This window comes from Oncorhynchus kisutch, linkage group LG1 (assembly GCF_002021735.2).
Source record: "Oncorhynchus kisutch isolate 150728-3 linkage group LG1, Okis_V2, whole genome shotgun sequence".
NCBI lineage: Eukaryota > Metazoa > Chordata > Actinopteri > Salmoniformes > Salmonidae > Oncorhynchus > Oncorhynchus kisutch.
In genome coordinates this window covers 16417261-16443429 of record NC_034174.2, presented here as the reverse complement: position 1 = coordinate 16443429, position 26169 = coordinate 16417261, and the positions used below count along the sequence as shown (strand labels likewise).

Genomic DNA, 26169 nt, shown 5'->3' with positions numbered 1-26169 from the left:
ATCATTCGACAGTACAAAATCGATGTTGATTGATGACCTGGAATGATAATGTTATTTGATGTGTTTATTTACTCCATGTGATAGTAGTCAGCCAGTACAAGAATCACAGCAGTGAGCAGCATTGGATTAAACATATGAATATGAAATACACTCTAAACATATAGCATTACCTTGCTTCTATCTAGATTCTAGGTGCTTGTACAACATGTACCACCGTGATCTGTACTGTCAGGTACACACGCAGGATCACTACAGGAGCCCAAACAAGTTTATTAGTATAATGTAATCACTTACTTTTGATGTGTGTATTTTGATTTTTGCATCAAGATGCATGTATTGTAAATAGAATGTATTACCAAGTGGTAAATAGTTCTGATTGAAACAGAATGGAAAATATATTCATTATTAGACTGGTTTTATTGAAAGGTGTGCCGTAACTTTTACATCAACATCATTCTATGACAATGCTTTTTATATATGTTCAGTTCTATAATAACCAAAAAATGTAGATAACGGTTTTATAGTTTCGAAAGGAATGCGCATAATGTGTGCTGCCAATTGTACAAAAACAGTTAGGTTTACTTAGTATCTACAATATGTAAATTAATAATATACTTTGAAACAAATGTATTGCATCATACAATTAATAGCAGTAATCTGTTCTCAGTATTTGTTCCGAACAAAAGTACTGAAATGTAAACTCTTTGAAACGGATCATTTTTCATAATTTACAGATGACTTGACTTGGATCTTCATGTTTAATTTCTATTTTTGCACTCCCCTTAAATATGTATAAATCAGTACACATAACATGTTTTGTAACAGTAAATATACATGTTGATTTTCTCAGTAAAATGCTCTGCTATCATATAATTATTTTTAAACATAGTACTTCAGTAGTATTGTTAATTGACTTCACTGTTTATGTATCACTCTGTTAATAAACATATCATATAACAGTCTGGAAGCCTTTCTGAAGCCTTTCTGATACACTCTGTCTCACTGTGGTAGATAGTATTGAAAATATGTATACAAGCCATGACTCATGTCAAGACCTGCATGGAGACATTTGCTTTGTCAGGCTGTATATATTATCGTATACTATCATGTCTCCTCATGCTTTTTCTTTGTCTGTTTCCTCACTTCTCTTCTCATTGGTGGTGGTGCCCCTGAAACGCTGACTCAGTTCTTCAGACAACACTGTGCAACATGATTTCTGTGGGGAGCAAATTGTATGGATGTTTAGAGATCTTGACCAGGAAATCTGCTAATCCATTCATATGAAATATTCACACAATGGTCCAGTGTTAAACCAGCAGTGACTAGCTCACCCTCTGCTCCCCAGCACCGTTCCGGGACTTGGCGGTGAGCTCCAGGACAGCCAGCAGCACCCCCAGTCCCAGGCCCAGGGCCAGCACCAGAAACATGCCCTTCAGGCTGTGGGGCTGCAGGGAGGAGGCCTTGGCTGGGTCTGCCATGCAGCTGCTGGCCCACCACTTACTGCGCAGGTAGGACAACTCCCCTGCCTCACTCAGCTGCAGGATGGCCACGCTCAGGTTCTTCAGCACGGGAGAACCTGAATGACACAAACATAATAATAAATAAAATCAGCCATAAGCCAATATGTGGATCGCATGAATATCTTGGTGCCTTGCTATTTTGATTTACAGGAACAGTTTTTAAAAGTTTCAGTCAATATGTGTTGCATGAGATCTCACTATCGGCCTAGACTACATGGCTTACCCAGGGTGCCTGCAATGCTGTACCCTCTCATGCCGATGACCTCATGGACACGGATCAGCTCACAGTGACGTGCCACCGCCAAGTCCAGTGACACAGACTCTCCAATGAAGGCAAAGTTGCCTTCCTTTGCCCGGCGAACACCCTCATCCATTGACGACACAAAACTCTTGGTTCTTTCCATGTGCTCATAGATCTTGCGGTAAGTTGGGTTATTAGAGTTCTACACCAAGGAAGAAAAAAAAACACGGACAGAGAGGAAGAGAAAGTCAGTATGCTGCTGAGAGAACTGACAGAACTGAGACACTGACACGTGAGCCTAATCCTTTGATGGGAAAAAGAGGGATATAGGAGGGCCAGGTGTGGCAGGGTACACTGGCCTCACCTTGAAGTAGGCAAGTGTAGAGGAGCCAGACAGGGTCCCATACTCAATCTCTTGCTGGTTGGCCAGGTCCTCAAACCCTTTCACCATCAGTGAATTGGAGTCTGAGCCCTGAGAGGTGCTGAGGTTGGAGAAATAGCAGGCCAAGAGGACCAGACCAAACAACCACCAGGTGCAGCAGATAATGCGTCCTGATAAAGCTTTGGGGTGTGGACCGGTACCTGAGAATAAGATAAAGGAATACTAAATCAGAAGACCAAACCACCAAGCTCCTCCTAAGCTCTTATGTTGTACTGCTGTGGGTAAGCTATTGGTTGAAATGCCTGGTTAAATCCCTGTTAGTTACCCTGTAAAGTGAGGGCTCCAGCGGTGTACCACAGACTGTGGCTGAGAGTGAAGCTGTTTTTCTCAGTCTGGGGTTGACTCCACTCACATGGGCTGAGTCTGTGTTGAAAGAGTTTTGTGTAACCGTCTTTAAATTCTACTTGTAAAAGGCTCCTGTCAGGCACACGATAAATGTATTTTCTGACGAAAGTTAATCACAATAACCACTCACCTGGCTACTACACAGAAGCAGACAGCAGTCCCCAGGTACGCAGCGAGGATCCCCACCCAGGTGTCTACTGAGAAGGGGGTAAGGAAGTCAAAGAAGCCAGCCTCTTCTGAGATGTCCTTCCTCAGGAGAATACTGATGCCTGTCTGCATGAAGGGTTTGGTCATCCCCACAGCCTTCTCCCGGGCAGCAGTAAGGGTAAGAGGAGCAATCGCCAGGTCTGCCTCCTACAGGGACAAGAATATATATTAATATTTTATGGACTAGCACATTATACATTTGTTTTTTTATCTGCATTAATAACATCACACATGGTTATAGTCACATCTGTACAGTATCTATCATAAGCAGATGTGTGAGTCGATTTTTTTTGTACTATAATCACCTATGTATGAAAATGCTAGCTTTACTCACCCCTCTCACCACCTCACCGATCATCCCGTTCCAGGCCCCACTCTCATCCTGCCTGCCATAGGACCCATCTTTCACCAGGTGCACGTTGTATTTGAAGCTCAGTTTCTTGGCCAGTTCAGACAGCAGGTCCATGCAGTACCCTTCCAGCTGAGAGCCTTTGGACATGGTGTATGGATCTTGCTGAAAGATGGGACACAAAGGAACCATTCTGATGTAATCATATTTATTCAGCAGCAAATGTCTTGAATTTGAAAATAAAATGCTTTCAGGCAATAAAGTATAGTGTCAGAAACACGTATCTTACTACCTTTATTGTAGTGATTGTCAAGTCTGGTCGCACTGATAAGGGAAAAAAGATAGTAAAATATAGAGGCTATCTTGATTCAGAGCACTCACATCCAAATGAAGTTGTATTTGAACATGTCCAATTACATCTTTAGTTAAATCAATTAGGATTCGCAGCATCTCCAACAGTGGAACATTTTTAGTGCTTTCTAAGAGCATCAATGCATCAATACATAATTTCAATTTAATAAAGGAATATACACATGAGGACAACAACGTACATGCTGACACATTGAAGAGACAGAGGAGAGGGAACCGGCAGCAGGCTTGAGCAGAACTTCTCCATCGGCATTGAGATATTGCCAGAGCGTCTTTCCAGTCCCACTGGTTTAACATCACTGAGTTTTTCTTTCAGTCTGAGTGCAATGGGAGCACCTTCCAAATTTAGCAGGCGGAATCAAAGAGCTCTTTGTGTTGTGGCCTTCTTTAGGCCTTATACCCTAAGTCAGTGACCCCTTTGCAGATAGTGAGGGTGAATGTGGGGGTGCATTGATGCCTTCTTACTCATCACCACTGGTTTCCGGCATCCCAGAGATCTGGCCAATCTCTTTTCCTTCTTGAAAATGTTGAAAACCCCCCAGATCTATTTATAGCCAAAAACCAGTTAGTGAGTTAATTCAAGCCATCACAAAGCCGTGGCACTATGGGGTGGGAGGGCAGTCTAAGAGTATCAAAAGCCTTGATTCAGGCTAAGGCCTCAGGGTTCCATCAATACCATAGGGCGATCCTGACACACACATCAGCTCCTCCTATTCAAAATATGACACACATACAAGCTCTCAATGGCCCTGTCAATATTTGGCTACACTTAAACACAAGGATTTTTGTGATCATGTCAGCTGGCTCTCTTCTTTTTCTATCAGAGTGGGGTATGGTGTGTGTGTGCCAGACAGGATGCGGCCCCTCACTTTGATGCCATGCCCAGCTGACAGTCACCCCATTTATGACTCGTCAAGGCCTGAGAAACTATACCACGTCAAGCAGAGAGGACATGAGGAGTCTGGCACCAAAATGAGCATATCCACTGTCACACTGCCACCAGTGCAATGACTGGTCCAACGGCTAAAGAAAAACATCTAAAGGACAGATACAGTATGTAATTTTCACATGAATTTAGCCTGAGTCCCAGTTTGTTTGTGTCATCATGCTAACAATAGGTGGACTTAGCTATGTTTCATAGGTTTCAAATTAAATGGACCCCAGCTGCCCACACTGACTGATTTTGGACTATTTTAGTTATATATTTTTCACACAAATGTCAGTGAGCCACTCACTCAACATCTTTATAGGCCCTATACATTTCATTTTAAATTGTGGGATAATAATAATCTAGCAGTACATTTATGGGGGAAATGTCTCCTTTGGGTGTTAGGGAGCCCATCAACAGAATTTTGAAATGGGCCCCGAAATCGCTGTCTGCCCCTGATGCCAACTCCTTGTCACTCATTGTCATAACAAACCAATCTGCAATGTTCTGCTCCAGCTCTTTAGAGGTTATTAACAATAGAATGTTTTTCCTGTAACGCCACACAATAACAGCAATGGGAAGAGCACAAACGCATCTGGGACAAGGTTACGGTGAATCCCATGCATGTCAAGATTCCTGTTTTACACAATTTTGTTTGCTTAAGTGAAAGACAAACAGGCAAACCACTCACTGGGTTTCTAAGCACAGTAGGATGTATGTTAAACATTGCATTACCTGCAGCACAGCTCCCTAGGGACAGTAGAAGCACCACGGTGCACACTACAACACCCTCCAGCACCCTCATGGTTTCACCTTTGATCCTAATGATGTAAAACAATCAATGTGATTGATATTACAAACTATTAAATTCAGAGAATAAAAAAACTCAGGGAATAAATTAAGGAATACAATTAAACAGCTGACAAAAAATACCCTAGGTATGAAGCATGGGCATATTCAATCTATGACAATAAACAAATGAAAAAATATCTCCATACCTGACAGGATTGTTAGCTGTAAATTGAGTCTGCTGTGTTGAACCTTCCAACTATAAACTGATCCTGATGAACTAGGGCAAATGATGATGAGAAATATTCATCCCAACACAACATAGTTGCTAAAACAGCCAATGGACTTTTTTGTGGGTGGAGAATGAGATTGTAAAGGGGGGTGGGGGACAGACAAAGAGTTTGTCCCCTGTGAATGTGTCACTTAATAATATGTTTGGAAGATTCAAACACAGAATCACCCATTTCCAAGCCTGTATCACAGGCTGTTATAATCTGCCAAATTAATTGTGAATGGTTTGAAGTCAGCCTCAGGTTCACACCTGTTTACAGAGCAAGGCTCCTGAACAAATAAAGGGGGTGGGAATGTGTGTAGTGTAAACAGCACACATAGGCTAGTTTATTTATTTTACCTTTATTTAACTAGGCAAGTCAGTTAAGAACAAATTCTTATTTTCAATGACAGCCTAGGAACAGTGGGTTAACTGCCTGTTCAGGGGCAGAATGACAGATTTATACATTGTCAGCTAAGGGGTTTGAACTTGCAACCTTCCGGTTACTAGTCCAACGCTCTAACCACTAGGATACCCTGCCGCCCCGGACCTGGCTATTCCTCTTACATGTCTAACTCTTGGATGCATATATGTGGCCCCTTCATTAATCAAAATCATTTTTTTTGTATATGCAATAAACTGTGACAAGTTAAGTAACTATGCAGAAAAAGGCTATGCATACAGGCAGAGCCTACATTATGCACCTGGTTCACCTATTTTTTTTAACCGTAACCAACGTATCAAAAGGAATACCACTTCTAAGTAACACTGTACTGGACGTAACAGGTGTGAAATACTGTTGTGCGTCGATAATGAAGTTAAGGCGCGCAAGAAATGTCGATGAGTTTTTCTCAACGATTTGCGCTAATATGTGCTCCCGTTGCAACTCGATGCAATGGGGTTTCTGTGTTGGCCAATCATAATCAAATGCGCGCTGTGTACGCGGCAAAAATAGGACGCACAATTGGCTGTGCTAGTTTTTTTCCCCCCAAAGGGGCGTATTTTTCAAGCCATCTTGACTGAATATCTAGCTAGCTACATCAACCTGACATATCTTACATAATTTCATGTAACAATTAGTGTATATATTTCCAGTTGAAAACGTCTAAATCACAGATATGTAACCAGGTCGAGTTTGAGCATTTGTCTGAAGTCACCATGGAGGACTGAAGTGCTGAAGATGACGCTGTCGCCCCTGAAATTACCGGCTAGCAATGCCCTAGCTTGTTATTAGGAGGTCCTTTTCGGTCGTATTTCAACATTAGCTATCTAATATTACCTTTCTCTGGCTTGCGCATACCATAGGATCACGTTAAACAAGGTAAACACTTCCGACATTTTGGCTGACTTGTTTGTGTTTGCTTCATAAGATGTGGCGTTCGTCATGTCGAGCTAGTTATGTACAAGCTAGTTTGCGCTAACCTAGTTATACTGAAGGGTCTGTAGCCTGCGTACACATACGAGGACGCATATATTACGGCAATCTAGCCGACATCGCAATTGTACAGTTATGCACAGTGTTAACCTGGCTATAGTGCCCCGGTTGTGCGGTTGCCATTGTTTTTATCGGTTGCGTATCAGTTCACAATAATAGTGTTGACTGCAAATGTTGTTGAACGGATAAAATGGCTGACAGTCGGGATACTCGGTTTGGTATTTAGCGCCCCGCAACCCAACTATATCTTATGTTCAGCTGTAAGCAGAAAATAATACGAGCAGTTGATTGGCAAGAAAAATACGTGTGCAATGGTCTCGAGACGTGATTGGATGTCGAGATGTACTCTCGAGTGTCATGTTCGCAGGTTCTAAACTCTTGTGTAATACCAAATTACTTTTAGATTAATTAATAGCATATCAGAAAAACACTAATTTGTTTTAGATTTCAGATGACTAGTAAAATCAGTAGGCCAAATATTTTTTGCTGTGTGGCTATTTTGTCCAGAAATAGAATGTAATGCACATGTTCATGTGAGTCTCTCTTGTCTTACACAAACTTGTTGCAGACTGGCACCAATGATGTGTATTTATACACTCAGTGGCCAGTTTATTAGGTACAACCACCACATTCACGAAAATGGTTCAGTCCTACAGACGGTGAGTCACGTGTTCGTGACATGCTATATAAAGCAGGCATCAGGGTATTCAGTTACTGTTCATTGAACTTTAGAACAGCCAAAAATGAGTGACCTCCAAATCAAATCGTGTAGACCTACTGGTGTACTTAAAAGCCCTTAACCAACAATTCAGTTTTTAAGAAAATATTTACAAAATAAACAAGTATAAAAAGTAACTGAATAAAATAACAGTAACGAGGCTGGTTACAGGCGGTACCGGTACCGAGTCATATGTGCTGGTACAGGAAAGTCAAGGTAATTTAGGTAATATGTGCAGTACCAGTCAAAAGTTTGGACGCTTACTCATTCAAGGGTTTTTCTTTATTTTTACTATTATTTTTACACATGGAATCATGTTGTAACCAAAAAAGTGTTTGAGATTCTTCAAAGTAGCCACCTTTGCCTTGATGACAGCTTTACACACTCTTGGCATACTCTCAACCAGCCTCATGAATTAGTCACCTGAAATGCATTTCAATTAACAGGTGTGCCTTGTTAGGTTAATTTGTGGAATTTCTTTCCTCAATGTGTTTGAGCCAATCAGTTGTGTTGTGACAAGGTAGGGATGTGAATTGATTGCACCCCATCTATCGTCAAGAGTTCATACTAATAGGTGACCTACATTGGGATATGCTTAACACCCCGGCCATCCTACAATCTAAGCTAGATGCCCTCAAGCTCACACAAATTATCAAGGAACCTACCAGGTACAACCCCAAATCCGTAAACATGGGCACCCTCATAGATACAGTGGGGCAAAAAAGTATTTAGTCAGCCACCAATTGTGCAAGTTCTCCCACTTAAAAGGATGAGAGAGGTCTGTAATTTTCATCATAGGTACACTTTAACTATGACAGACAAAATGAGGGGGAAAAATCCAGAAAATGACATTGTAGGATTTTTATGAATTTATTTGCAAATCATGGTGGAAAATAAGTATTTGGTCACCTACAAACAAGCAAGATTTCTGGCTCTCACAGACCTGTAATTTCTTCTTTAAGAGGCTCCTCTGTCCTCCACTCGTTACCTGTATTAATGGCACCTGTTTGAACTTGTTATCAGTATAAAAGACACCTGTCCCCAACCTCAAACAGTCACACTCCAAATTCCACTATGGCCAAGACCAAAGAGCTGTCAAAGGACACCAGAAACAAAATTGTAGACCTGCACCAGGCTGGGAAGACTGAATCTGCAATAGGTAAGCTGCTTGGTTTGAAGAAATCAACCGTGGGAGCAATTATTAGGAAATGGAAGACATGCAAGACCACTGATAATCTCCCTCGACCTGGGGCTCCACACAAGATCTCACCCCGTGGGGTCAAAATTATCACAAGAACAGTGAGCAAAAATCCCAGAACCACACGGGGGGACCTAGTGCATGACCTGCAGAGAGCTGGGACCAAAGTAACAAAGCCTACCATCAGTAACACACTACGCCGCCAGGGATACAAATCCTGCAGTGCCAGACATGTCCCCCTGCTTAAGCCAGTACATGTCCAGGCCCGTCTGAAGTTTGCTAGAGAGCATTTGGATGATCCAGAAGAAGATTGAGAGAATGTCATATGGTCAGATGAAACCAAAATATAACTTTTTGGTAAAAACTCAACTCGTCGTGTTTGGAGGACAAAGAATGCTGAGTTGCATCCAAAGAACACCATACCTACTGTGAAGCATGGGGGTGGAAACATGCTTTGGGGCTGTTTTTCTGCAAAGGGACCAGGATGACTGATCCGTGTAAAGGAAAGAATGAATGGGGCCATGTATCGTGAGATTTTGAGTGAAAACCTCCTTCCATCAGCAAGGGCATTGAAGATGAAACGTGGCTGGCTCTTTCAGCATGACAATGATCCCAAACACACCGCCCGGGCAACAAAGGAGTGGCTTCGTAAGAAGCATTTCAAGGTCCTGGAGTAGCCTAGCCAGTCTCCAGATCTCAACCCCATAGAAAATCTTTGGAGGGAGTTGAAAGTCCGTGTTGCCCAGCAACAGCCCCAAAACATCACTGCTCTAGAGGAGATCTGCATGGAGGAATGGGCCAAAATACCAGCAACAGTGTGTGATAACCTTGTGAAGACTTACAGAAAACGTTTGACCTCTGTCATTGCCAACAAAGGGTATATAACAAAGTATTGAGATAAACTTTTGTTATTGACCAAATACTTATTTTCCACCATAATTTGCAAATAAATTCATAAAAAATCCTACAATGTGATTTTCTGGATTTTTTTCTCATTTTTGTCTGTCATGGTTGAAGTGTACGTATGATGAAAATTACAGGCCTCTCTAATCTTTTTAAGTGGGAGAACTTGCACAATTGGTGGCTGACTAAATACTTTTTTGCCCCACTGTATCATCCTGACCAACTTTCCCTCTAAATACACCTCTGTTGTTTTTAAACAGGATCTCAGCGACCACTGCCTCATTGCCTGCATCCGTTATGGTTCCGTGGTCAAAGACCACCCCTCATCACTGTCAAACGCTCCCTAAAACACTTCTGCGAGCAGGCCTTTGTAATTGACTTGGCCAATGTATCCTGGAAGGATATTGACCTCATCTCGTCTGTAGAGGATGCCTGGTTGTTCTTTAAAAGTGCTTTCCTCACCATCTTAAACAAGCATGGCCCCTTTTCAAGAAATGTAGAACTAAGAACAGATACAGCCCTTGGTTCACTCCAGACTTGACTGCCCTCGACGACCACAAAAACACCCTGTGTGTACTGCACTAGCTTCAAATAGTCCCCGCGATATGCAACTTTTCAGGGAAGTCAGTAACCAATATACATAGTTAGGAAAGCAAAGGCTAGCTTTTTCAAACAGAAATTTGCATCCTGCAGCAATAATTCCAAAAGGTTTTGGGACACTAAAATCCATGGAGAATAACAGTACCTCCTCCCACCTGCCCACTGCACCGAGACTAGGAAACACTCACCACTGATAAATACACCCCCCCTGCTTCTCCTTCACCCAAATCCAGACAGCTGATGTTCTGAAAAAGCGGCAAAATCAGGAACCATACAAATCAGCTGGGCTGGACGATCTGGACCCTCTCTTCCTAAAATGATCCCCTGCCATTGTTGCAACCCCTATTACTAGTCTGTTCAACCTCTCTTTCATATCATCTGAGATTCCTAAATTGGAGATTGGAAAGCGGCTGCGGTCATCCCCCTCTTCAAAGGGGGAGACACTATAGACCCACGCTGTTACAGACCTATATCTATCCTACCCTGCCTTTCTAAAGTCTTTGAAAGCCAAGTGAACAAACAGACACCAACTATTTTGAATCCCACTGTACCTTCTCCGCTATGCAATCTGGTTTCCGTGCTGGTCACAGGTGCACCTCAGCCACGCTCAAGGTCTGAAACGATATCATAACCGCCATCGATAAAAGACAGTACTTTGCAGCCGTCTTCATCGACCTGGCCAAGGCTTTTGACTCTGTCAATCACCGTATTCTTATCGGCAGACTCAACAGCCTTAGTTTCTCTAATGACTGCCTAGCCTCCAAACGAGCTTCAACGCCATACAACACTCCTTCTGTGGCCTCCAACTGCTCTTAAATGCTAGTCAAATGAAATGCATGCTCTTCAACCGATCGCTGCCCACACCCGCCTGACTAGCATCACTACTCTGGACCGTTCTAACTTAGAATATGTGGACAACTATAAATACCTAGGTGTCTGGCTAGACTGTAAACTCTCCTACCAGACTCACATTAAGCATCTCCAATCCAAAGTTAAATCTAGAATCGGCTTCCTATTCTGCAACAAAGCCTCCTTCCCTCATGCTGCCAAACATTCCCTCGTAAAACTGACTATCCTACCTATCCTTGACTTCAGCGATGTAATTTACAAAATAGCCTCCAACACTCTACTCAGCAAATTGGATGTAGTCTATCACAGTGCCATCTGTTTTGTCACCAAAGCCCCATATACTACCCACCGATGCGACCTGTATGCTCTCGTTGGCTGGTCCTCGCTACATATTCATTGCCAAACCCACTGTCTCCAGGTCATCCATAAGTCTTTGCTAGGTAGATCCCTGCCTTATCTCAGCTCACTGGTCACCATAGCAACACCCACCCGTAGCACGCGCTCCAGCAGGTATATCTCACTGGTCGTCCCCAAAGCCAACACCTTCTTTGGCCGCCTTTCCTTCCAGTTCTCTGCTGCCAATGACTGGAATGAAAGCTGGAGTGTCATATGTCCCTCACTAACTTCAAGCATCAGCTGTCAGAGCAGCTTACCGATCGCTGCAACTGTACACAGCCCATCTGTAAATAGCCCATCCAACCAACTACAATTGTTAACAGACAGATTATTTCACTTATATTTCACTGTATCACAATTCCAGTGGGTCAGATGTTTACATACACTAAGTTGACTGTGCCTTTAAACAGCTTGGAAAATTCCAGAAAATTATGTCATGGCTTTAGAAGCTTCTGATAGGCTAATTGTCATCATTTGAGTCAATTGGAGGTGTACCTGTGGATGTATTTCAAGGCCTACCTTCAAACTCAGTGCCTCTTTGCTTCACACCATGGGAAAATCTAAATAAATCAGCCAAGACCTCAGGAAAAAAATGTTGACCTCCACAAGTCTGGTTCATCCTTGGTAGCAATTTCCAAACGCTTGAAGGTACCATGTTCATCTGTACAAACAATAGTACGCACCTATAGACACCATGGGACCACGCAGCCGTCATACCGCTCAGGAAGGAGATGCGTTCTGTCTCCTAGAGATGAATGTACTTTGGTGCGAAAAGTGCAAGTCAATCCCAGAACAACAGCAAAGGACCTTGTGAAGATGCTTGAGGAAACTGGTACAAAAGTATCTATATCCACAGTAAAATTAGTCCTATATTGACATAACCTGAATGGCCGCTCATCAAGGAAGACGCCACTGCTCCAAACCGCCATTAAAAACCCAGACTACGGTTTGCAACTGCACATGGGGACAAAGATCGTACTTTTTGGAGAAATGTCCTCTGGTCTGATGAAACAAAATAGAACTGTTTGGCCATAATGACCATTTATGTTTGGAGGAAAAAGGGGGAGGCTTGCAAGCCAAAGATCACAATCCCAACCGTGAAGCATGGGGGTGGCAGCATCATGTTGTGGGGGTGCTTTGTTGCAGGAGGGACTGGTGCACTTCACAAAATAGATGGCTTCATGAGACAGGAAAATTATGTGGATAAATTGAAGCAACATCTCAAGACATCAGTCAGGAAGTTTAAGCTTGGTCGCAAATGGTTCTTCCAAATGGACATTGACCCCAAGCATACTTCCAAAGTTGTTGCAAAATGGCTTAAGGACAACAAAGTCGAGGTATTGGAGTGGCCCTCACAAAGCCTATAAAAAATTTGTGGGCAGAACTGAAAAAGCTTGTGCGAGTAAGGAGGCCTACAAACCTGACTGAGTTACGCCAGCTCTGTCAGGAGGAATGGGCCAAAATTCACCCAACTTATTTTGGGAAGCTTGTGGATGGCTACCTGAAACATTTGACCCAAGTTAAACAATTGAAAGGCAATGCTACCAAATACTAATGGAGTGTATGTAAACTTCCGACCCACTGGGAATGTAATGGAAGAAATAAAAGCTGAAAAAAATCATTCTCTCTACTATTATTCTGACATTTCACATTCTTAAAATGAGATGGTGATCCAAACTGACCTAAGACAGGGACTTTTTACTAGGATTAAATGCCAGAAATGTTGAAAAACTGAGTTTAAATGTATTTGGCTAAGGTGTATGTAAACTTCCAACTTCAACTGTATATCACTCCAGTGTAAATTGTTAAATTGTGATTACTTCACCAGTATTGGCCTATTTGTTGCCTTACCTCCTTACTTCGTTTGCACACGCTGTATACAGATTGTTCTATTGTGTTATTGACTACGTTTGTTTATCCCATGTGTAACTCTGTTGTTTTTGTCGCACTGCTTTACTTTATCTTGGCCAGGTCGCAGTTGTAAATGAGAACTTGTTCTCAACTTGCCTACCTGTTTAAATAAAGGGGAAATATATATATTGTTTAAATACAGAAGATTTGGTACAAGACCAAGTCCATATTATGGCAAGAACAAACAGCTCAAATAAGAAAATAGAAATGACAGTCCGTCATTACTTTAAGACACCAATAAAAGACTTGCTTGGGCCAAGAAATACGCTCAATGGAAACTAGACCAGTCCAAATTTGACGCAGAGTAAGTGAATGGATGATATCCGTGTGGTTCCCACAGTGAATCATGGAGGAAGAGGTGTGGTGGTACTTTGCTGTTGACACTGTCAGTGATTTTATTTAGAATTCAAGGCACACTTAACCAGCATGGCTACCACAGCATTCTGCAGCGATATGCCATCCCATCTGGTTTGCGCTTAGTCCCACTATCATTTGTTTTTCAACAGAACAATGACCCCACATGCCCCCAGGCTGTGTAAGGGCTATTTGACCAAGAAGGAGAGTGATTGAGTGCTCCATCAGATAACCTGGCCTCCACAATCACCTGACCTCAACCCAATTGAGATGGTTTGGGGTGAGTTTGACTGCAGAGTGAAGGAAATGCAGCCAGCAAGTGCTCAGCATATGTGGGAACTCGGTCCAGACTGTTGGAAATTAATTCCAGGTGATTCTCTCAACCATACTCACAGCTGGTTGAGAGAATGCCAAGAGTGTGTAATGCTGTCATCAAGGCAAAGGGTGGCTACTTTGAAGTATCTAAAATATATTTTGATTTGTTTAACATTTTTGGTTACTACATGATTCCATATGTGTTATTTCATAGTTTTGATTTCTTCACTATTATTCTACAATGTAGAAAATTGTAAAAATAAAGAAAAACCCTTGAATGAGGAGGTGTGTCTAAAGTTTTGACTGGTACTGTAGGTAGGGGTAAAGTGACTGCATAGATGATAAACAGCGAGTAGCAACAGTGTAAAAAGAAATGCAAATAGTCAATGCAAATTGTCTGGGGAGCCATTTATTTCATTGTTGAGCAGTCTTATGACTTGGGGGTAGAAGCTGTTAATGAGCCTTTTGGACCTACCGACTTGGCGCTCCGGTTCTGACTTGGGTGGCTGGAGTCTGACGATTTTTAGGGCCATCCTCTGACACTGCCTGTTTTTTACATTTTTTAAATTTTACTAGGCAAGTCAGTTAAGAACAAATTCTTATTTTCAACAACGGCCTAGGAACAGTGGGTTAACTACCTTTTCAGAACGACAGATTTGTACCTTGTCAGCTCGGGGGTTTGAACTTGCAACCTTCCGGTTACTAGTCCAACTCTCTAACCACTAGGCTACCCTGCCGCCCCATATAAAGGTCCTGGATGGCAGGACACTTGGCCCCAGTGATGGGCCATACACACTACCCTCTGTAGCTTACGGTCAGATGCCGAGCAGTTGCCATACAAGGGCGGTGATGCAACCAGTCAGGATGCTCTCGGTGATGCAGCTGTAGAACTTTTTGAGGATCAGAGGACCCATGCCATATATTTTCAAACTCCTGAGGGAGAAAAGGTGTTGTTGTGCCCTCTTCACGACTGTCTTGGTGTGTTTGGACCATGATAAGTTTGTTAATGGACACAAAGGATCCATTCCTATATCCCAGTCGATGTGAATGGGAGCGTAGCCCTCCTTTTCCTGTAGTCTATGATCAGCTCCTTTTATCTTGCTCACGTTGCGGTAGAGGTTGTTGTCTCTCACCTCCTCCCTATAAGCTGTCTCGTCGTTGTCGGTGATCGTCGGCAAACTTAATGATGGTGTTGGAGTCGTGCTTGACCACACAGTCGTTGGTGAACGGGATACAGGAGGGGACCTTGCACTCACCCTTGAGGGGCCCCCATGTTGAGGATCACAGAAGCAGATGTGTTGTTGTCTACCCTTACCACCTTGGGGTTGGCCTGTCAGGAAGACCAGGATCCAGTTGCAGAGGGAGCTGTTTAGTCCCAGGGTCCTTAGCTTAGTGGTGAGCTTTGAATGTGCTATGGTGTTGAATGCTGAGCAGGAATCAATGAACAGCATTCTCACATAGGTGTTCCTTTTGTCCAGGTGGGAAAGGGCAGTGTTTGAGCTGTATGCAAATTGGAGTGGGTCTAGGGTGTCCGGGATCATGGTGTTGATGTGAGCAGCAGTGTGCAGCGTTTTCCATTCTGTTTTCCATGAGTTTGCCTACAACTCCAGCACCTGTGGAAAGTAGCTGGATGTCTGTATGTTCTTCAGTTGACCAGCCTTTCAAAGCACTTCATGGCTCACATCAATACCACCATCCCGGAAACCCTAGACCCACTTCTAAGCGACTTTGAGCGTCGGTGCCAGGCTTGCCGGTTCCAGTATCTCAGAAATGGCTGGCCTCCTGGGCTTTTCGCGCACGACAGTGTCTAGGGTTTACCGATAATGGTGTGACAAAAAATACAAATCCAGTCCGAGGCAGTTCTGTGGGTAAAAACAGCTCGTTGATGCGCGGTCAAAGGAGAATGGAAAGAATCTTGCAAGCTAACGGGCCACAAACAGGGAAAAAATGGCGCAGTACAACAGTGGAAAGTCACTGAGCTCTTCAGTAAGGCCATTCAACTGACAATGTTTGTCTATATAGATTGCATAGCTGCGTACTTGAATTTTATACACCTGTCAGCAATGGGTGTGGCTAAAATAGCCAAATCCACAATTTTAAGGGTTGTCTACATACTCTTGTGTTTTGATACAGTGCATTCAGAAACTATTCAGACCTCTTGACTTTTTCCACATTTTGTTATGTTACAGCCTTATTGTAAAATGGATGAAATTGTTCTTTCTCCATCAATCTACACACAATACCCAATAATGACAAAGCAAAAACAGTTTTTTATTTTTAATACATTTGCCAAATTTCTAAAAACCTGTCACATTTACATAAGTATTCAGACCCTTTACTCAGTACTTTGTTGAAGCACCTTTGGCAGCGATTACAGCCTCAAGTCTGCTTGGGTATGATGCTACAAGCTTGGCACACCTGTATTTGGGGAGTTTCACCCAAACCTCTAAAGCTCTGTGGGTGGATGGGGGAGTGTTACTGCACAGCTATTTTCAGTTCCAGGCTCTGGCTGGGCCACTCAAGGACATTCCAAGACTTGTCCCAAAGCCACTCCTGCGTCGTCTTGGCTGTGTGCCTAGGGTCGTTGTCCTGTTGGAAGGTGAACCTTCACCCCAGTTTGAGGTCATAACCTGCTCCAGAGCGCTCTTCATCAAGGATCTCTCTGTTTTACTCCGTTCATCTTTCCCTTGATCTTGACTAGTCTCACAGTCCCTGAAAAAAGTCCCCACACATAATGCTGCCACCACCATGCTTCACAGTAGGGATTTCCGTAGTGATTTCCTCAAGACATGGCACTTGGCATTCCGGTTTCATCAGACCAGAGTCTTGTTTATGAGAATCCTTTAGGTGCCGTTTGGCAAACTCCAAGTGGGCTGTCTTGCTTTTTACTGAGGAGTGGTTTCTGCCTGGCCACTCTACCATAAAGGCCGGAGTGCTGCAGAAATGGTTGTCCTTCTGGAAGGTTATCCCATCTCCACAGAGGAGCTCTGTCAGAGTGACCATTGGGTTCTTGCTCTTCTCCCTGCCCAAGGCCCTTCTCCCCCGATTGCTCAGTTTGGCCAGGCGGTCAGCTCTAGGAACCTCCAAGAATGATGGAGGCCACTGTGTTCTTGGGGACCTTCAATGCTGCAGAAATGCTTTGGTACCCTTCCCCAGATCTGTGGCTCGACAATCCTGTTTTGAAGCTCTACAGACAATTCCTTCGACCTCATGGCTTGGTTTTTGCTCTGACATGCACTGTCAACTGTGGGACTTTTTATATACACAGGTGTGTGCCTTTCCAAATGTTCAATCAATTGAATTTACCACAGGTGGACTGAAGGATGATCAATGGAAACAGGATGCACCTGAGCTCAATTTCGACTCTCATAGAAAAGGGTCTGAATGCTTGTGTAAATAAGGTAGTTCTGTTTTTAATAGATTTTCAAACATGTCTAAACCGGTTTTTGTGTGTAGATTTGATGAGGACAAAAAATTATTTAATACATTTTAGAATAAGGCTGTAACGTGGAAAAAGTCAAGGGGTCTGAATGCTTTCCGAATGCTCTAAAGATAGTTTGAAAATAAATATATCTCATTGGCTGGCACTGGAGAGTGGATTAGCTACAGTATGTTGATGAGTTGGTGTTTGACTGTTTCAAATTTACTCTGGTGGGTTTTTCTTATCTGTCAACTCCTAATGTGATATGTAATCAGCCTACATTTGAAATGTCATGAATGATATCTTCTAATTAGTTCCTCTATTGACTTATTGTGAAATTCTGAATTTAGCAGATTAGGTTTTTTCTTTCCTTCTTTTGCAGAACTCCGTCCTCCTCGCCCTCTCCAATCTAGAAAGCTAGTGCAAACCCCCATGAGGAGGCTGCGGAGGAGGGGATGCAGGCCAGGAGTAGTTGGCCTTGAGATGGGCAGGGGTAGAGGGAGGGGGAGGGGGAGGGGCAGGGACTCCAGTGTTCAGCTGCGGCCACCTTCCCCCTATAGACTGCAGCTATCTCCATCTAGAGAAACTTTGACCTATGCTCAGGCCCAGAAGATGGTGGAGGTGGACCTGGATGGAAGGCTTCACAGGATCAGCATCACCGACCCTCTGCCAGTCATCACAGAGGATGAGATGATGGCTCAGGACATTGTTGAGTGCAACAGTAACAAAGAGAACAGCGAACAAACCCAGAGCAGAGCCAGACCAGGGCGCAAACCTCCCAACCCAAAGGGCCGCAGGAGGGAAAGCAAAACCTCATCTCACCAGAGCCGACGTTCTGGCAGTCAGCAGTACACTCAAAGCCACACCAATTCCTCCCAACACCCTTCTCACCAAAGCCCTCTCCCCGAGCCAACCTTCCGCGTGCTTGACTGTCCGTGTCCTTTAGACACACCTCCCCTACCTGTGGCCTACTACCGTTTCGTAGAGAAGTCAGGGGAGGAGCAGGACTGTGAGGCAGAGTACGACATGGACGAGGAGGACCTGGCCTGGCTGGAGATGGTCAACCAGAAGAGGGTATCTGATGGCCACGCGTCCGTCTCCCCGGACACCTTTGAGCTGCTGATCGACCGTCTGGAGAGGGAGTCCATCCTGGAGTCACGGAGCCAGGCCCTGTCCCAGAGTGCCATAGACGAGGATGCCTTCTGCTGCGTCTGCCTGGACGACGAGTGTCTCAACAGCAACGTCATCCTGTTCTGTGACATCTGCAACCTGGCCGTCCACCAGGAGTGTTACGGTGTGCCCTACATTCCTGAGGGCCAGTGGCTGTGCCGCTGCTGTCTGCAGTCCCCCTCGCGCCCTGTGGACTGTGTGCTCTGCCCCAACCGGGGAGGTGCCTTCAAACAGACTAGTGATGGACGCTGGGCCCACGTTGTCTGTGCCATATGGATCCCAGAGGTGTGCTTTGCCAACATGGTATTCCTGGAGCCAGTGGAGGGGGTGAAGAACATCCCCTCAGCCCGCTGGAAGCTCACCTGCTACCTGTGCAAGCAGAAAGGCCGGGGCGCGTCCATCCAGTGCCACAAGGCCAACTGTTACCGGGCCTTCCATGTCAGCTGTGCCCAGAAGGCGGGCCTCTTCATGAAGATCGACCCGGTCCGGGAGACTGGGGTCAACGGAACCACCTTCTCTGTGAAGAAGACTGCCTTCTGTGAGAATCACTCCCCAGTCGGGTCACGGCGAGATGGGTCAGGTGATGAGGCAGTGGAGGGAAGGCTGGTGGGAGGCAGGGGGAACCGGGGTCAAAGGTCATACACTCAGAGCCCCCCGGCACCGCCCAGTAAAAAGACTCCCAAAGGCCAGAAGAAGAAGAAAGGAAAGAAGAGCCTAGCTGGTCAGACGACCCGTCGCTCTGCTGTGCCTGTGCTGCTGGTGCCTCAAATCCCCTCTCACAGGTCTGACCTCAGACACCCCTTCTCCTAACACACCACTTCCAGTAGCAGTAGTTTTCCTTATGAACTATACTTGCTTGTAGAAAGCATGTTTGTGTATTTATTTAGCTTGTTTAATGTAACAGTACAGCTGCCTTATACTAACTATTAATACACCACCTATACAGTGGAAGGATGCCGTATGATTAACAGTTATTGCTATGTCGTAAACAGGCTGAACAAGATTTGCATTGGGGTTGCTGTCCAGAGGAAGAACCAGTTCATTCAGAGGCTTCACAACTACTGGCTGCTGAAACGTCAGTCCCGAAATGGCATGCCTCTCATCCGGCGCCTGCACTCGCACCTGCAGGCTCACAAGACTGCTGAGCAGGTCAGGAAGATACAGGGAGAGAGAGACCTAAAGTCAATTATAGATCTCATGTTGATGGTAAAATAGAAATTGTGAAGCTGAATGTGTGTGTGCATGTGTTCAGAGGGAACCAGATGAGAAGCTTTGTGCGGCGAGGGAGGAGCTACGGTACTGGCAGAAGTTGCGGCAGGACCTGGAGAGAGCCCGGCTCCTGGTGGAACTCGTCCGCAAGAGAGAGAGACTAAAGAGAGAACAGGTACTGTTTCAGTCAGAGGACAAAATGTCAACATATTATATAATCATGAGTTACCATCTGCATATACCGTATGAAAATAATTAACTTTTACAATCACTGTATCGTTCTTATGTCTTTCCTTAAATGACTCTGCACCCTTTTTATATTCCCTCTTTCTCTCCCCCTCTCTCTTTCTCCCTCTCCCTCCAGATGAAACTTCAACAGGCTGCTCTGGAGCTGCAGTTGACCCCAGCGTTAATACTGCTGCGTTCCACCCTGGACCAGCTTCAGGAGAAGGACGCAGCGCAGATCTTCTCTCAGCCTGTCAATCTAGCAGAGGTTAGTAAGGTTAGATAAATGGGTCACTTTTTGCATTGATTTAAAATTCAGCAAGTTGTACTGCAGTTGTCTCCTCCTTTTCTTGAATAGTCTGTTAATTTGTATGTTTTTAATTGAAGGTGCCAGACTATCTGGAGTTCATCTCCAAGCCCATGGATTTATCCAGTATGCGTGCCAAACTGGAGGCCCATGCCTACTGCTCCACAACCGACCTGGAGGGGGACTTTAACCTCATGGTGTCCAACTGCCTGAGGTACAACTCCAAGGAGACCGCGTTCCACAGAGCCGCCTTGCACCTACGGGAGGTGGGAGGAGCTGTCCTCCGCCACGCCCACAGACAGGCGCAGAGCATCGGGTTGGACCCCAGCACGGGCATGCACCTCCCAGACTCTCCTAACAAGCATGGCTTCTACCAATGCACCTGGGAGGATGGTGAGCAGAGCACACCAACTGGGTTGGCCTTGGAATGGCTTCCTGTGAAAAATATGCCTTTTCACAATCGTAAAACACATAAGAAATAATTATTATTTATAGAAATTCAATTGCGCTTTTCATTGCAGAAATGAATTTTTCTCATCCTTCATCTCATCTACCTGTTCTCTCTTTTACGGCCTTTGTGTTCTGTACAGTGGACTCTCTCCTGGATCCAGACAACAGGCTCCACCTGTCCACAGAGGAGCAGCTGAAGGCCCTGCTGGAGAAGCTGGACATGGTGGCATCCATGCGCTCCAGTGGAGGACGAACCAAACGCATCCGGCTGCTACGTAGAGAGATCAACACGGTCACGCACAAACAACAGCGCTCACAATCGCACAACGGGAAAGAAGAAGAGGAAGAGGAGGAAGAAAATGGAAAGAAGGACAATGAGGAGAACAGTCCTTTAACATCAGCCTCTACTCCGGGGAAAGGTAAAAGGGATGTACTTTGATTGTTCATGGGCTTGTTGCTGTCCAACTCTACTAGTCTTTCTGGTATGGATGTGTTAGTTTAATTAGCTAATGATTTTGCTGTTGTGCATTTCTGATTTTATTATTCTAACAAAGTGAATGCATGTTTCCTTCTTGCAGATGCCTCTTCACCAACACTAGAGTCTTCATGCCCAGCGTCGTCCCCCCTGCCAGGCGATGCCCCACCTGAGCCACCTGTACTGGGCCTTGTGACCGCAGGGCGAAGGTCACCAGGGCGCAGGTCACCAGGGCGCTCTTACAAACGCCAGAGATCCTCGCCGAGTGGGGGAAAAGGGCAGAGTGATGATGATGCTGAAGTTGAGGAGACAGCGACACCGTGCAAACAGAAGGAGGATTCTGAAAAGTTCTCTCCTTCACAGACTCCCAGTCCCCCCACTAACGCCTGTCCTTTGATTGGAGTTGGCCGGCGGACATCTGTTCTGTTCAAGAAAGCTAAAAATGGAGCAAGACTGGCAAAGATTAGAGCAGCTCAGTTACAGTATGTAGGGACCACTGAGGGTAAAACCAATGGATTGGACAGTTCCCCCACCATTATAAAACCTCCCAGTGAGACTGCCCTTTCCACCCCTGCCCCTCCCCCCACTCCCTCCTCACCGTCATCCCACCGCCTGAGGTCCAGAGGGCCCAGCTCTGACAGCGAGGGAGACAAGCCCCTCTCCCTTGTCAAAGTAGAAGGTAGATACAAAAAATGTTATTTACATTTGCTCTGTCATTTCATTAAAGCTGTTGGCGATGATTAATAAGTTGTTAAGGAAACCATGTCTTTACCCTTTATTTGTGAGTTGCATAAGGGAAGAGAGGGGTAGATCATAATGATGACGTACAGAATTTGTATTCTACTAGGCTTTACAAATGGTCTAGGAAAGCACAAAGATGACTCCTCAGACATAGCATCCAATGACCAAAAACTAAGGTGAGGATCCCACTATACACATGATACCTCTGAAATGGAGATTGATTTCCAAGATGGATATGTTCAGAAATAACATACCTCTTTCCTTTGTTCTGTCTATGGATGAAGTGTCCCCCCGCCACCCAAACGCAGCCGTGGAAAACCAGCTCTGGCTAAAGTCCCAGAGAGCCAGAATGGAGGCTCAGGTGAGTGTGTTCAGGTACCATAGACCTTAGGGTCAGACAAAATAGCTTCAATTTCAATTTCCAGTAAATCGTGTATTGGCAAATATAGATTTATACATTATAGTAAATCCTGTAAAATTCTAAAAATCATTACAGAAAATAATTTTTCCATCTCAACCATTTCCATTTTTCCAGTTCAACATCCCACATCTTTGTGTTTGTGCTCAGGGGGAAGTATGCTTTTGCCCTTTGATAGTGACACAGAGCTCACACCACTTGACCTGGTCTGGGCTAAGTGTCGTGGATATCCATCATACCCAGCAATGGTGAGAACATGACTTCAGTCACTTATTCATTGCAATAAGAGGGTTGGCGTGATTTTCAATATTTTTGGGGGGGTTGGCACAAGCAATGGTTGATAAGTTTAACCTTTTATTTAACTAGGCAAGTCCGTTAAGAACAAATTCTTATTTACAATGATGGCCTAAGAACAGTGGGTTAACTGCCTTGTTCAGGGGCAGAACGACAGATTTTTACCTTGTCAGCTCTGGGATTCAATCCAGCAACCTGTCAGTTACTGACCCAGTGCTCTAACCACTAGGCTACCTGCCACCCCGATGTAGTTCAGCGAGTTGGTTTTGCATGACTCATTTCCCGAGGTGGGTGTAGTTTTCATTTTATGAGCAATGGAATGGTCTAAAATGTGCAAACCCTGCCCAACCGTGGCATCGGCCAATGCAAAACCAACTCGCCTATTGTTGTACCACAGAGACTAACAGGGTACATAAACTGCCCATGTGTTTCCCCAGGTTGTTGACCCAGACATGCCTCAGGAAGGGCTTCTTCACAATGGCATCCCCATCCCCGTGCCTCCTGGGGACGTGTTAAAACTGGGGGAGCGGAGGCAGAAAGAGACCGGGGAGAGGCACTACCTTGTGCTGTTCTTCGACACCAAAAGGACCTGGTAAGAAATTCAAGACGAGTGTTCTGCCTAAAGTTTAGTCTCACATTAATTAGCTAAGGCAGTTTTTTGGGGTAGTTGATGTGTGTGTCTATTGATTGCTTCTATTGTATGTTTTTGTGTTCTTTTGTACCCTCTTTCTTCCTTTTAGGCAATGGCTGCCACGGGACAAGTTGCTGCAAATGGGGATGGATGACACGGTGGACAAACTGCGCCTGATGGAGGGCAAGAAGCCCAGCGTCCGCAAGTCTGTACACACGGCATACGACCGTGCCATGATACACCTGAACCACGTTATCAACCACGTCAAGGGGAACCTCACTTTCAACCCCTCCAATTTTATATGAAGGATTTTAGTGTCAGTCTGCAAATCCACTGCAAACTGTCTGGCTAGGACTGCTCAAACCCTCACCAATAACACCAATCTTCAGTGAGAAAATAACATTTTCTTCATTCATTTACTAGAAGGTGGACATGGAATTTGAGTGGTTCAATATACAGTTTTCTTAAATAATTAACTTTCTTCTCAAATAATGTTCCTATTGGATTGTCAACGTTGCTGTACACCATTTTGCAATGGGGAAACTTAAGTTAACAATTCTAATTTAGAAAAATAAAAGCAAATGGAATGGACAACATTATTGGCAGGAGCTAATACCTTCGGCTAAGTTAACTGAAAAATAATTAGCTTGCTGCACCGTTCTACTGGCAATTTGTCCTACGCTTCAGCTGCAGACTGCTTCAATTCTTCAATGTTTGAGTGGTGCCGATCTCTCCATAGGTTTTTGATGGGATTCAGTTCTGGATGTGTCACTGGCCACTCCAGAACAGTTCACTGTTTTATTCTTGAATCATTCCTGGCTGCTTTTTGATGTGTATTTGAGTTGTTCTGCTGGAAGACCCACAACCTTCAACAGAGACTCAGTTTTTGGACACTGGGTTGAACATCGTACTCAAACACCTGATAATCTCATGATTTGATGATGTCTTGTACACATTCAAGGACCCTAGAGGCAGCAAAACAACCCCAGGCTTAATTTTTAAAATATTTTTTAAAAGTTCAATGGGGCTTTCTGGTCTCTTTCAGGAGTGGGGTCTTCCTATGTTTACCAATGACCAAATTATGCATTCAAAGAAAATGACACCCTCCCTAGACTCAAACATGGGGAAGGTGTGGGGTTGCTTTGATGCCTCTGGTATGTAGGGCCTTGAATGTTTACAAGGTGTTTTGGAGAACAATGTTCAACTCGGTGTCCAAAAACTGGGTCTCTTTTGAAGGGTGCGGGTCTTCCAGCAGGACAACAACCCAAACACACATCAAAAAGCACCCAGAAATGTACTGGAGTCCAGAGCTGAATCCCATCCAAAACCTACGGAGAGATCGGCACCACTCAAACATTACAGAATTGGAACAGTCTGCAGCTGAACATTGGGCCAAATTGCCAGTAGAACGGTGCAGCAAGATCCTTTGTGGTGTTATTTTGCAGTCAACTTGGCCAAAGGCTGTGCGACCAAGTATTAGCTTGTAGATGCCAATAATGTTGTTCATGGTATTTTGCTTTTATTTTCAGAAAAAAAAATTGTAACTGAAGCCCCCCCTCCAAAAAAAGAAATGGTTCTGCAATGTTGACAATACAATAACATTTGGAGATCAACATTTTCTTTGGTAATTTCAACTTATTTTTTAGAAGACTGAGAATTCTTTAAGAAAAGTGCAAGGGTGCCAATATATTTGGCTGCAACTACCTAAAATGAGTGATGATCTGATTGACTCTGACCTTTTTTTAGGGGGAATGTTATAATTTTGGAAATTGGGGGGAAATGTGAAAGGAGGAGTTCCTAAAAGACATGGATCTTAGGATATATATTTTTTAAGATAACATCTGATTACTCATTGATTACTTTTTAGTACTTTACACAACCACTCTGTTGCAATGAGTCTAGTAATAATATACATTTTGTTTTAGCCAGAAGTCAATCAAGACAAAGAAAGTCATTGTATATATTTTATCCTCAACGGGGATTTGCTTGATTCAAAGCATATTCAGATTTGTCATTGAAATGCCATGCTTCTTATACATTTTTACACATTGATGCTATTTCTGGGTTTATTTCTTTTTTATATGAAATGGTGGTGGTGTGCTTGTTGCAGCTATTTGATGGAACAGGACTTTCGAATGTCTCGTCATGACTTAGGAAATGGGTCACTGCAACCACTTCAATAAGGTCAATAACTTGGGATTCCAGTCAGTGGCAAGATGTGATTTGCAAACCCTCCAATGACTTGAAAAGCACAATGTTAGTTTGAAATGGTTTGTAGATTGAGCTCTGAAGCCATAGGTATGAAGGAAAAAAAAGAAAAAAACTTGGTTATATGCATATTTGTATATATGTAAATGTCTGTGTTTATAATACACAAAGTAATTTAAGGAATGCAAAAAAAAATCTAAATATTAGATTTTAATTTATATTGTGACAATTGAGTCTGTTATTTAAAAAAATAAATATTGAAAAAGATGTAGGAAGCTTTGTAGCTCTTTGTATCAATGTTTCCTAGTGGTCAGTTGGCACAAAACCCTGTAGTTGTCTAGGCATAAGTGCACTAGCCTACTAGCCTGTTTATTAGGTGGCTCAAAGGAGTTCTGGATCTTGTCATTTGAATTATACCACAAGATCTAAAATCTGTCAAACAATATTTTCTCAAATAAATATTGTTTAAAACGGTTGTTT

General features: G+C 43.9%; 2 protein-coding genes across 3 annotated transcripts; one reads left to right on the top strand and one right to left on the bottom strand.

Annotated features, from left to right (window-relative positions):
- Positions 1–67: 67 nt before the first annotated feature.
- LOC109898484 (probable glutamate receptor) lies at positions 68–5534 on the bottom strand. Its single transcript, XM_020493470.2, has 10 exons — positions 5400–5534; positions 5137–5222; positions 3397–3428; positions 3090–3269; positions 2679–2902; positions 2469–2566; positions 2126–2343; positions 1744–1963; positions 1332–1576; positions 68–1216 (listed from the first exon to the last, which is right to left on the bottom strand). The coding sequence occupies exons 2-10, from the start codon at positions 5204–5206 to the stop codon at positions 1115–1117; spliced, it is 1389 nt and encodes a 462-aa protein (XP_020349059.1). The 5' UTR covers positions 5207–5222; positions 5400–5534; the 3' UTR covers positions 68–1114.
- Positions 5535–6466: 932 nt separating this feature from the next.
- Positions 6467–26164, top strand: LOC109898491 (bromodomain and PHD finger-containing protein 3). Of its 2 annotated transcripts, none has more exons than XM_020493488.2 (13): positions 6467–6782; positions 17944–19513; positions 19724–19880; positions 19984–20115; positions 20305–20433; positions 20553–20865; positions 21063–21341; positions 21501–22076; positions 22245–22314; positions 22423–22499; positions 22707–22804; positions 23288–23442; positions 23591–26164. In XM_020493488.2, the coding sequence occupies exons 2-13, from the start codon at positions 17994–17996 to the stop codon at positions 23784–23786; spliced, it is 3702 nt and encodes a 1233-aa protein (XP_020349077.1). In that variant the 5' UTR covers positions 6467–6782; positions 17944–17993; the 3' UTR covers positions 23787–26164. The 2 variants fall into 2 exon arrangements, with proteins under 2 accessions (XP_020349077.1, XP_020349070.1); XM_020493481.2 differs by having other exon boundaries at positions 22674–22804.
- Positions 26165–26169: the final 5 nt, after the last annotated feature.